This window comes from Carassius auratus, unplaced genomic scaffold (assembly GCF_003368295.1).
Source record: "Carassius auratus strain Wakin unplaced genomic scaffold, ASM336829v1 scaf_tig00000254, whole genome shotgun sequence".
Lineage (NCBI taxonomy): Eukaryota > Metazoa > Chordata > Actinopteri > Cypriniformes > Cyprinidae > Carassius > Carassius auratus.
Genome location: NW_020523286.1, coordinates 2,567,990 through 2,580,259, shown reverse-complemented (window position 1 = coordinate 2,580,259; position 12,270 = coordinate 2,567,990). Strand labels below are relative to the sequence as shown.

The 12,270-nt window shown below is 38.0% G+C and overlaps 1 protein-coding gene across 1 annotated transcript in view; it reads left to right on the top strand.

Annotated features, from left to right (window-relative positions):
- The window catches only part of lrp1ab (low density lipoprotein receptor-related protein 1Ab), a 110,887-nt gene that overhangs the window by 12,484 nt on the left and 86,133 nt on the right, over positions 1–12,270 (top strand). Inside the window, exon 2 of the mRNA XM_026241908.1 lies at positions 9,116–9,238. Coding sequence (XP_026097693.1) covers positions 9,116–9,238 — 123 coding nt within the window. The remainder of the gene's footprint in view (positions 1–9,115; positions 9,239–12,270) is intronic.

Here is a 12,270-nt window from a genome sequence, read left to right as displayed (position 1 = left end):
GGGGTGGTGCACTGTGAGGGGGAAGATGAGACTGAGGGGCTGAGAGTGGGTCACACCTCTCCCAGCTGGTCTTAGCTGGCTCGGATAGGGAACCCCAGATGAGACGAGCCCAGGAGGTCTCTCTCCCTTTTCTTGTCTGCGTCCAGTGTGGTTTGCCTTCCTTTTAATTAATCACACAACTTAAAATAGTTGTCTTCTCATTTCAGCTTGGATCAGCTTTTATCTTCTAATAAGGAATGTGCAAACCAGCTAGTTAATGGGTTTGACTAATTGTCTTAAAGGGATATTTTACCCCAAAAAGTTTGTTTACCAGTGTTCTTTATAAATATTTTCGGTTGTTCCACAAAAGAAAGTAAGTGAGAATTGTTATGTTTGGGTGAATTTCCCTTTAATGAAAGTCTGAATATTTCAGCTGGTTGTGGGTTTGTGTGACCAAAATGGATGCATTTCTTTGTGGTCTGTAAATAAGATGTATTCTTAATTTGAAAAATAGGTGGACAAAGAACAATTTAATTTATTTATGTATTCTTATACATTTTTGGTGGGTGGGGTGTTTTTAACTTAACACAGTTAATCATACATTCATGGTGGGCCGGTGGGCTTTGAAAAGATAAATAAAATCCAAAATGTTATTTCTAAAATAAAATATTACATAATGTAATAAAAAGAGTATCTAAATAATCTAAATTAGTAAACTAGTTTGTTGTAGACCCATTTTTACTCATACTTTTCAATAGCTCTCTCTTTTTTTTTTTACATAAAATAATATATTGTAATCTCCAGATGATCTCACAAGCAGATAATTACTAAACTTTGAGACTAATTTAGGCTACTAACGTATACCCTTTTAATTAAACCACATTTGTGGATGATTATATTTTTAGACTTTGCTTCTGGTGTCCACTGTCTTGGATTTTGTCCAGTGGCAAAAAAAAAAAAAGTCATCTTTGAGCTTTACAGACAAACCACAATAAGCAAATAAAGTTGAGGGGTTAGTCATTCTGTCTACTTCATTTTTTCATTCCCTGAGTGCAGGCCCTGAAGTTCCTGAGGTGGTAGGCTACAAAAACTTTCCAATCTGATCATGCTTGGCAAAAGACATGCAAAGGTAGTCTCACATTCCAGGTATTCAGTGGTCAAATATTAAATGTAACTATTAAAGGAAAACGCCACCGTTTTTCCATATTCCACTATGTTCTTCCCTCAACTTAGACTGAGTTGATACGTACCTCTCCCATCTCAGTCCATGCACTTAACTGCTGTAGTATGCAGCGCCACTATGCTAGCGTTTAGCTTAGCACCATTCATTCCTTAGGATCCAAACGGATGAATTTAGAAGCTATCAAACACTTCCATGTTTTTCTTATTTAAAGACGGTTAAATGAGCAGTTACAAGAGTAAGTATCTTGACACAAAATAAAACGTGGCGATTTCTAGGGATGCACCGATACCGATACTGATATCGGGGCCGATACTGTGCTCCTGTACTCATACTCGTAATAATAACTCGTCTTCTGCACCAATGCAAACGTGTGCGTACTGCGCATGTTTAGCTTGCTCTAAAATCGTTTTTTTACGCCAGGGTCTGCGTGCAATGTGCATGACGCAAATTAGATCAAAATATACGGGCGTAGTCGTATAATGTATAAGCATTGATTCCCTGCATTACACTATTGTACTGCTGCAATAGAGCAGCTCTAATGCGCCATTTAAATGAACCGTGGAAGTAACAAAAGCTTATACAATACTTTTTAACAGGTATAATTAAGTGTGGAAATAACTGAAGGAAATATCTGATTGCTAGCTGAAGCCAGCTAACATGATTGTTGTTGTTGCTGTTCTTCTTTTTATTTTGTCTCTGTACCCAATATTGAAAAAATAGACAAATGATGTGAAAATACAGGTATTGGTCTTGGCGTATACCAAAAATGAAAGTGTCGGTATCGGACTCTTTCTGAAAAAAGTGGTATAGGTGCATCCCTAGCGATTTCCTAAGTGGATAAAAATGATAACTATAATGTATGGCGGAAGAGCACTTCGCAACACTTCGACCTCGGTGCAGTAATATCACTCCTAAAAACTCTTCCTGATGATATTACTGTGCTGTGAAGTGCTCTTCCGCCATACTTTATAGTTATCATTTTTTGTCTGCTTAGAAAATCGCCACGTTTTATTTTGTCATCATACTTACTCTTGTAACTACTCATGTAACCTTCATAAATCTTTAAATAGGGAAAACACGTAAGTGTTTGGTGGCTTCTAAATTCATCCCTAAAGAATGAATGGTGCTAAGCTAAACGCTAGCATAGTGGCGCTGCACACTACAGCGATTAAGTGCACACACTGAGACAGGAGAGGTACGTATCAACTCCTCTAAGTTGAGGGAAGAACATAGTGGAATATGGAAAAAGGCGGCATTTTCCTTTTTTTTTTTAAAGTGCATTTGCACATTTTGGTGCATTTGGTGTAAATAACCCAAAATTACCATTTACCAAAATTTCCAAAGGCAACAAAAGTCCAAGTGACAGCAGAGATAAACAATGAGATCAATCTTGGCTTAAAGTCTTTAAAGTAATGTTATGGGATGAACCAGGAGCATGTTCACAATCATAAGATTGATACTGTGATTACAGCCCCAAAGCAGCTATACATTATGCACATGGATACATGTTGCTATTTGATAAAGCATGGTGGTTCCTTTTCCATTTCCATTCATTGTTTTTCCCCACTATACTGTCTGGAAAGCATATCCGTTCTTAGTTGTGAAAAATTTCAGCCTGGAGGGTAAGGGAAACTTTGAATGATGATGATGTATGAATTATTGGTTTTTAGCCTCATTTCTTTGGAATTTCACCTCATTAGAAACTGGCCCCATTCAGCAGCGCCATGCTTAACTCCGGTTTGTCCTAGAAAATTAACATCAGAGGACAAACTTGTAAAAGGGTTAAACTGCCTCAGCCAGAATTCAGAGAAAAGATCAATGTTTTTAACCTGTGAAGGTGCCTGGATGTAAAACACTCCTGTTGTTTTTTTTGTTCCCCAAGACAAAACGTAAATGAATGAGACGGAAGTTTCTTCCGCATTGGCTGGCCTTCTGGACGTTTCCCAACCCTGTTTGGAAACGGGATTGTGGTATTTCAAATGACTGCAGTGTGATGTTCGATTGCTTAGCGTCAGTGCACCTTTTTGGGATGCTCCTGATGTTTGCATTTGGGTGAAGGCCCAGAGGGACAAATAAAGGCTTTCTTGATTCCTCACCATAGACTGAGATGCTCTGAAATGATTAACAGTCCCCCTTGATTTGCACTTTCAAAAACTTGAGTAGTTTGGCTGTGCATTTGGAAAAAAACAGCTCTGAATTAACAATCAACATCTCTGTCTGAAATATTTGTGTGCTTTGAATGAAGGCAAGCTCTGTGGGAAAAGTTGCCTGTGTACTCCGTTCCCCCCAATGACCCCAAAACCTCCAATTAGAGTCACAGGCTCTCCTCCTCGTGGTCGCTCACTGCCGCTCGTGTGTTAAATTTAGAAGTGGAATGTTTTTTTGTCGCTTTTTTTATGTACAGTCGGTGGCCTGAGTAATGAGAATGCCATTGTCGGGTTGAAAGATTTAGCAACGCAGAGTCAATAACTATTCAACATGTTGTCCTCTAACACTTTTCTATTATAGCGTTAGTTTACACAAAAATGAAAATTAGACCATAAATTACTCACCCTCAAATCATCCTAGGTGTATATGACTTTCTTCTTTCAGACAAATTCAGTCAGAGTTATATAAAAAAATTATTTTTATTGTTTCATGGCTCTCAGCGGGTGTTGCAGTGCATCATATATTCGCCGCTTTGAATCCAAACGATGGATTGTTTTCAAGCTAAAGTAAAAGACTGCTTCTTAAACCAGAGAAGGAGAGCATGTTGGTATTCTTGTTGGAAAAAAATGCAAGCACTGTTACCGACAGCAAGTTCAGTTTTACTTTTCTTTTTGTTATCATTTTGAAAAAGCTTTTTATCTTTGCTGTTTACTAGGCTTGTTGCGATAGTCAGTGTTACCGGTGATACAAAGTGTTTAACCCACCTACCGGTCATAGCATAGGTGTGTTAAGTTATTATTCATTTTGCAATAAAGATGTGTGTAATACAAGCGAGTGTCTTATTGTTTTGTGTATTTTTATTAAGAATAAAATAAATTAACCCATGATTAATTCAAACAAATGCTACTCAATTGCCGCTTATTAAAGTGAAAGTAAATTGAGACGTGTGTACGTCTGCACGACCGCATTTTCGGCCACCCGAAATCCCTGACACGCAACCCCGGTGACACCAAGATTACCGTTTTTTTTACACGTCGATTAACCGGTGGAAAAAATCCGTCACCGCAACATCCCTACTGTTTACCTCATATTACGCTATGGGGGCTTTTTGTTTTTACTTTTAAATAGATTTTGTAGGGCCTGCCAAAGTTAAAGCTGGTATCATATAAATATGTTCAATGCTGGTTAATTTCTTAGCACAGTCTAGTATTAAATTATAGTAACAAGCGCAACTGGTACTAACAGTGATGCGAGTAGACACTGATTGGCCAGACGCGTTCAGAAACGCCCTCATTTGCCATGATTTAAAAAACTGTGTAACAAACTGTAAACATTGTGTCAACTTATTTCGCAAGTATGATGAACATCGATAAATATACGGACGCTGAAGTGCAGGCACTTGTAGCAAATGTAGCACTGCCAGTTGTCGTAGTATATTCTTAATCCTCCTTTCTGTTCTTTCAATTGCTTTACATATACATCGACATTCCATGTCCATTAGTGTGAAACCCACCAGACGCAACAAAAACACAGCTCAGATCACCGCTTCCTCCATCCTCCTGTTGTTAACGTTGTTCTTCTTTGTTAACATTGTTGAAATTCGTGCACAAATGACATCATTGTCAACCCGGCTTACATCATGTCCTAGTACACATGGTTGGTGCAAATGCAACCCTTTAAATGGTACTGGGAAATAGTTCGCACAAACTTGTCCCAGTATTTTAGTACTCTACACTTAGTTCTGCAACTAAAGCGGTGCGAAGACCAGTGAGACCAGTGGTTCTCAAACTTTTTTCAAACTAAATATTATGAACAATTAATGCTTTTTAATAAAAAAAACCTACAGCCTTAAAACCTGTTTCACATTGAAAAATAGCATGTAAAGGACAACTGTTATTATTATTATTATTATTATTATTATTATTCTCCTCTCTGTTATTTATTTATGTTTACACCAGGCTCATTTGTCAGTGCTTTATGCTGTCATAATTATTATGTGCTTGCAAGGTTGGAAGATAAAGAAATCAGTCAATATACTACCGTGATTGTAGTGGTTTAATAAAAATGTCATTCATATCAATTCATGCATCACCTAATTTCATCATAACATAGACCTGGCCTAGAAGAAAATAACATTTATGGTTAATCTATCTAATATTGTGTTGGTCAGACTATACAACGACATCTAGTTCGTCTTTGTTGAATAATACAGAACATAAAGAGCTTTAAAAATAATCGCATATTAAATCGCAATCGCAATATTGGTAAAAAAATGTTTTGGGGGAACGTGCAGCGAAAACAAACAAGTGAAGTCGTAATTTTTTTGTTTTCTTTGTGCATGAAATTATTCTTGTAGCTTTGTTAAATTACAGCTGAACCACTATTGTAACATCAACTTTTTTTGTGTTCTGAGGATGAACAAATTTCTTATAAGAACAGAATTTTCATTTTTGAGTGAACTATCCCTTTAATTATAATGAACTGTTTCGAGATAATTGTCGGTGATGGGTGAATGTATGTATAACCTACTGGATCTTCATGTCTCCATTGCCAACTGATCTACATATATTAGAAGTGATCTCTTGTGTAGTCCTCCTCCTCTCCTCAGTGTCTATTTGGGGCTTGTAAAGTTTAATTTGCACTTTCCACTTTGTATCTATCATCCTCCTAATACTGCTGACCAGATCTCTGAGAGCTTTACTGGTGCACTGGAACAAATCCTAGTTCTGTGAGCTTGTTTGGAAAGAGATAAAAAGTCTTGGATGTTGACATGCTTTGTGTTTATTGGATCCTGCTAGTGGTCCTGAAGGAGAACTCAAAGCAAGGTTTTAAGTGCTTGTTTTGTGTGTGGTATAGCTAGTTTCATTTTAGATCTTTTTTGACCAGATTATAAGCAAATGTTCAAAAAAACTCTTTCTTGTGTCCATTTGTGCTGTTTGTCTAGTTATTGAAATTAAGTATACGCTAGACTAGTCTTACATGTTTTCTTAAGCCATACTTTGTACTCCTTCTAGCTGTACTTGAATGCTAGAACTTTTCCTGTGTAAATGCCCATCCAAGATAATACATGAGTCAAAAGTGATATATACAATTAGGTTCTTGTGAATTTGGACACAGGCACAATATTTATTATTTTAGCTGTTGACCAAAACATATTCATGTTACAGGTATATAATTACAGTAGTATATAACTATTCATGTTACAATGGTTAAGGAAATGCAGTGCTTTAAAAGGTACCCCCCCCCCCTTTTTTTTTTCAAGGGACCAAAAGTAATTAGTTGACTCAAAAGCCATTTAATGAACAGATGTTTGCTATTCTTACCTTATTTCTACATCAATTAAGCAGGTAAAAGTTCTTGAATTGATTCGGAGTGTACCATTTGCATTTGTAAGCTGTTGCTGTGAACCCACAGCATGCAGTCAAAGGATCTATTCATACAAGTGAAACAGACAATTGTTAGGCTTCAAAAACGTAACAAATCCGTCAGAGAGATGGCAGGAACATTAGGAGTGGCCAAATCAACTGTTTGGTGCCTTCTGAGAAAAAAAGAACACACTGGTGAGCTCAGCAACATGAAAAGCAACGGACACCCATAGAGGACAACAGTCGTAGATTACCGGAGGATCCTCTCCATGGTAAAGACATGTCACTGTTAAAGTCTACAATCAAGAGAAGACTTTACAAGAGCAAATACAGAGGGTTCACCACAAGGTGCAAACAAGGCCAGATTAGACTTTGCCAAAACAACATAAAAAAAAAAGCCAAACCATGTCTGGTATTCTCTGGACGACTGAAATGAAGATCAACCTGTACCAGAATGACATGGTGAGAATAAGTATGGAGAAAACTTAGAACCGCTCATGATCCAAAGCATACAACATCATCTGTGAAACATGGTGGAGCAGTGTGTTGGCATGAGCATGCATGTCTTCCAGTGGCACTGGGTTACTGGTGTTTAATGATGACGTGACTGAGGACAGAAACAGCTGGAAGAATTCTGAAGTGTATAGGTATATGCTCCATTTGACTGAATCTGGGAAGAGAGTAAAGTTGATTGGGCAGCACTTTGTATTACAAATGGATGATGACCTAAAACATACAGCAAAAGCAACCCAGGAGTTTTTGTAGGTAAAAAAATGGAATATGGCAATATGGCAATGGCCAAGTCAATCTGCAGATCTCAACCCAATTGAGAATGCATTTCACTATCTGAAAACATATCTAAAGACAGAAAGACCCACAAATTAAACAACAATTGAAGTCATCTGGAGTAAAGGCCTGGCAAAGCAACACAAAAGAGGAAACCCAGCCTCTGGTGATGTCCATGATTTCCAGACTTAAGGCAGTCATTGCCTGCAAAGGATTCAATAATCCAGCTTTCTCATTACTTTTAAAAAAAAATGTACAGAAATGGGACGCATACGCATCCCGGTCTCTCTTGTGCTTGCAGTTACATCCTCTCCCTTTTGCAGTTTTTCCCCTGTTTCTATTTTCCCAAAACACCTCTCGTCCTGCCAAGTGAGCAGAGAGGTAAGTGTGAGAGAGGGAAAGTCCCGCAGAGAATCACAATCAGATACAGTTACCTCCATCGTAATCTGTACTTAACCAATGCTTGAGATAAAGTGTACAAACACTGTAGCCAATGTACTGTTTTGGCAAAACAGTGACTGATTAAAATCACAAAGTATGTCTATAAGCCATAATAACCCTCTTCTTGGCCACATTTTTCTGCAAGTTTGTCTGTGTTCTAGCCCTATAGCTAACACATGTAAGACTTGTAAGGATAATTTTTCTAAAATCTTTCCAGTTAGCCATTTTTGTCTGCGTATTGTGTTTGGTAAAGGCCTGTGGTCAGTTGTGTATATACTAGTGGGCCGCACCCACAGAAGGTATTGTAGCTGCAGTGTTTTACTGGGGGACGGACAGACAGAATGGTTTAATTACAGCAGCGGTTTTGCTGAGGATCTCTGACTTCTGGCTGAGTGGACCAGTGTCAGCAGTGGGGCAGGGCCAGATTACCCACAGTCCTGGGGCGGTTCTGCGGTTTACCTCAACAATCTCATCAGACTGACTGAGCAAAAATACTCCTCTGATTGCCGGGCTCTCCCCAGAGTTAGACTGATGCATTCTTCGCCCTACTGCAAGTAATGAAAATACCTCTATCCACGCATTGAGAGGAAACCTCTCTCAGGTTATAAAGGGCAAAAGAAAACCACCGTTTGTGGGCAGCACTTGGGAAATAAACAAACACTACAGCACCTACACTGAAATAAGTGGGTTAATAATAATACAGCAGAATGAGTTTGTCTTGGAATATAAAGCACAGTTGTGGACTTGGCATGACCCAGATGTGTTTCGGTGTTAAAACCAGCTATCTTTGGCTTGAGGAATGGTAGTTTCAGCACAGTCCGTGACCACATCCACAAAGTCTTTCTTCGAAATGTTTTGTCTTGTCAAAGTTGCCAGTCTTTGAGGTATTTGCTTATTTCATAAGTGGTACATCTAGATGTTCCTCTCAACAAAAATTTGAATTATTACTGCTGAAGCATTAAGTGGGTGACCAATGTGGGTTGTTCAGTGGTTGATATCTAGACAGAATGCTGGATGAAGACTGATTTTTGACCATTTTAGTGTGTGTGTGTGTGTGTGTGTATATATATATATATATATAGAGAGAGAGAGAGAGAGAATTTATACATGGTATTTATTAGTTGTAAGTGAGATCCCCAGAATGACCAAATATTGTTAAAGTAATTGCTTTGAGAGATGGATTTCACACTTACAATTTATTTCTCCGTTCCAGCCCCGAAGACATGCAGTCCGAAGCAGTTTGTGTGTAAAGACCAGGTGACCTGCATCTCTAAAGGCTGGCGCTGTGATGGAGAGAAAGACTGTCCCGACGGCTCTGATGAAGCCTCAGATATCTGTGAGTAAACCGGTTTATCCATCTCATCAGATGTGTCATCATGACACAAAGATATGATAAGCGGAGCTAAAATGTTATGACGTTATAAACTAAAGCCAGATAAATTCTCAGGTAGTTTGTGTGTCTACAAGTTGAAAATAGCTTTAAAATGTATCTCGAGACCTGTATTACCTACAGGTTACCAGCTGTTGCTGCCCTAAACTGAAATTTACCATGTACATTGTTTGAGCAACTTGCAAGGTGATGCTGAAATACAGCAAACAATCACTAAATAAAAAATGGTAAAATTTTGGTTATTACTTTTTAATTGCGGATGTATGTATATTTAAATTCAGGCCGATACTGATAAACTGATAATTTTATTCCTTCCATGGAATAATATTACTTAAATTCTATAAGTTTTCGTTTAAATTAAAAATAAATTCAATTGCAAAAAATTTAACAATAGTTTGAAATGCATAATTCTTTTATTTATTTAAATAAATATTTCATTTAACAGTGTTTTTAGTTAAATGTAATAATTATAAGTGTTTATAAATCTTAATTTAAGGAAACATTAGATGACTGCTTATATTAAATATCCAATTTCTCATAATTAATGTGCAACAGATATACATTCATAATTTTGATTGTGAAATTATTTGAATGTAAAATTTCCAGGATTGATAATTGATGTCACCTCTGAGTACCTGTGACCTTTCCTCATTACATGTACCTAACTAATTTAATCATTGATCGAACTGTGCATTGACCTAAACGTTTGCGGAGTGTTTAGCAGTGCCTAGAGCACATGGGGGTTGAAGACGGACACACTGCAGTCCACAGTTTGAAGGATGCTCTGTGTGTCTCTTCTGAGCGATGGCACTAATTAAAAACGCCAAGTGATCTGTGTGTGTGAGCTCATCTCAAAGGTAAAAAACAGGAGCCTGACTCTTTATTTACCACTGACCTGCTCGTGAATGTTTCCGCACACGCAGACCTAATGAAGCTTGTCATTTGGGTAGTGCTTTACTGTCCAGCAAGAGAACAGACAGATCTAGTTAAGTGTTTACATATGACCTTCTGTGCTGTGATTGCAGCCGCCTTTTCATCCTCTCAGGAAACAGACGTTCGTAGTGTGCCATGTACACTAGTCTGTGTTTACATCTAATGGTTTGTCTTAATTTATCCTTTCTATATTATGCAAATTTATTGGCAAAAATCGTTTTTCAGGAGTTGCGACTCATGGCAGTAGAGGTGGCCCAACTATAACAATATGTAAATAATCCATTTAAATAAATAAATCATTCCTATGCTTAAAAATCATGGTATTCCTGAGTGAGTCAGAAAATACAATGGTGTTACCATTAGAATCCTGCAACGGGTCGGGTACCTGCGGATACCCGCATAAAACTGGCTGAAATGGGTGGATTTTGACATTCCTAAAATTCACGGATGGGGATGCTGGCAGATAATTAACTCCTTGCGGGCGGGAGATTTGACATTTCACATTTGACCCATCACGTCACCACCACTGCGACGGTGTGACATCGCTGCGAGAGAGAGAGACTTTTCCACAGCTGGATTTGTAATTCATGAACGGAGAACGCAACTTAAACCTGGGACTGTGGATGCTATCCTTTTCCTGCACAGTAACCTTAAGGGAAACTAAATGCATAGTTTGTGAGCAACAGGCTCAGGTTTTAGTTTTTCTTGTTCTTTTTTAAAAAAAAAACATTTATTAATAGGTCTATTTGCGTATATTTATCAGGTTCCATAGCCTATTTAGGTGCCAATGGTAGGCTACTTGAATGGTGCAAAACAAAGTGCACTTTTGTTTCATTAGCACATTAATGACACTTTCTGATGTTGAAAAAATAAAGCACTTTAATTGGAATGATTTTAGCGTGTGTGATTTATCACGGACGCGGATCGAGTAACAGGCCAAATATTAATGGGTCTGTGCGGGTGCGGATTTAATTTTTATGTTATCACGGGTGACGGGTCGGTTCTGGTGCTGAACTTTGCGGGTACAGGCGGGCGCAGGTCTCCAAAAATGGACCCGTGCAGGACTCTAGTTACCATTGTCCATACCAAGAAACCACATTTGCAGTACACTACTTAAAAGGTTTCATATATCAGCAAAATATCAACCTTAGACATAGTACTACAGTGCACTACTGATATACCATGGAGTACTGTAATGGAAATATCATGGTAAATAAATTTCATGGTAAATATCATGGTAAATTAATTTCAGTTCAGTTTGTATGGACACACTACTTTTGTACAGGCAGTTATCACTATGATACCATGTCCAAAAATCCATGGAGTATATCATGGTACTTTTTTTTTTAAGCAAAACTCTGTCTCTGCCAGGTGAATTACAGAATAACAGCCCCACTTGAGCAAAAATGACTGCGGTAATACCATGGTACTTATATACACGGTTTAGTGTTGTACTGAATGAGTAACATATTTATATACCATGTTTCTTTGAAGTTTCATCAAGCCTCTGCCAAAAGAATGATGTGAAATGTCCATCTGTAGTTTATGGACTATGATGAGCAATTCACACAGGACTGCCCCAAATGGCCCATAGTTTGGACGCCTACACAGAGTAGCTCCCAGCGTGCTCGAAGCACGTAAACATCAAAGAATTGTCTGCCTGCAAACAAACTTTCTGCTGCAATCCCACCATCTGTCTCTCAAAAAGTGCCACTAATATAATTTCAATGCAACTAATGCAGAATGGCTGAACACACAAAGGAGCTTTTCATTAGAAGGAAGCTCTGACCTTCTGATTTATCATGATCTGTTTCTGCCAATTACACACATTACATGTTTAATCCTTTTTGTTAAAGACTTTTTTAAGCCTTTAAATTCAAGAGAAAGACCTGTCCTGGCTGTCAGCATTTCAAACAAGAATGCTTTAAATTTTAGAGTCAGTGTCACGTCTAATCCCGGTCTTAACTGTCATTTTGTTATTTGAGTCTGTTATTAAGTCACTATGCGGTGTCTGCCATTGAAGCGATTGAAGAGATAGAATGAGA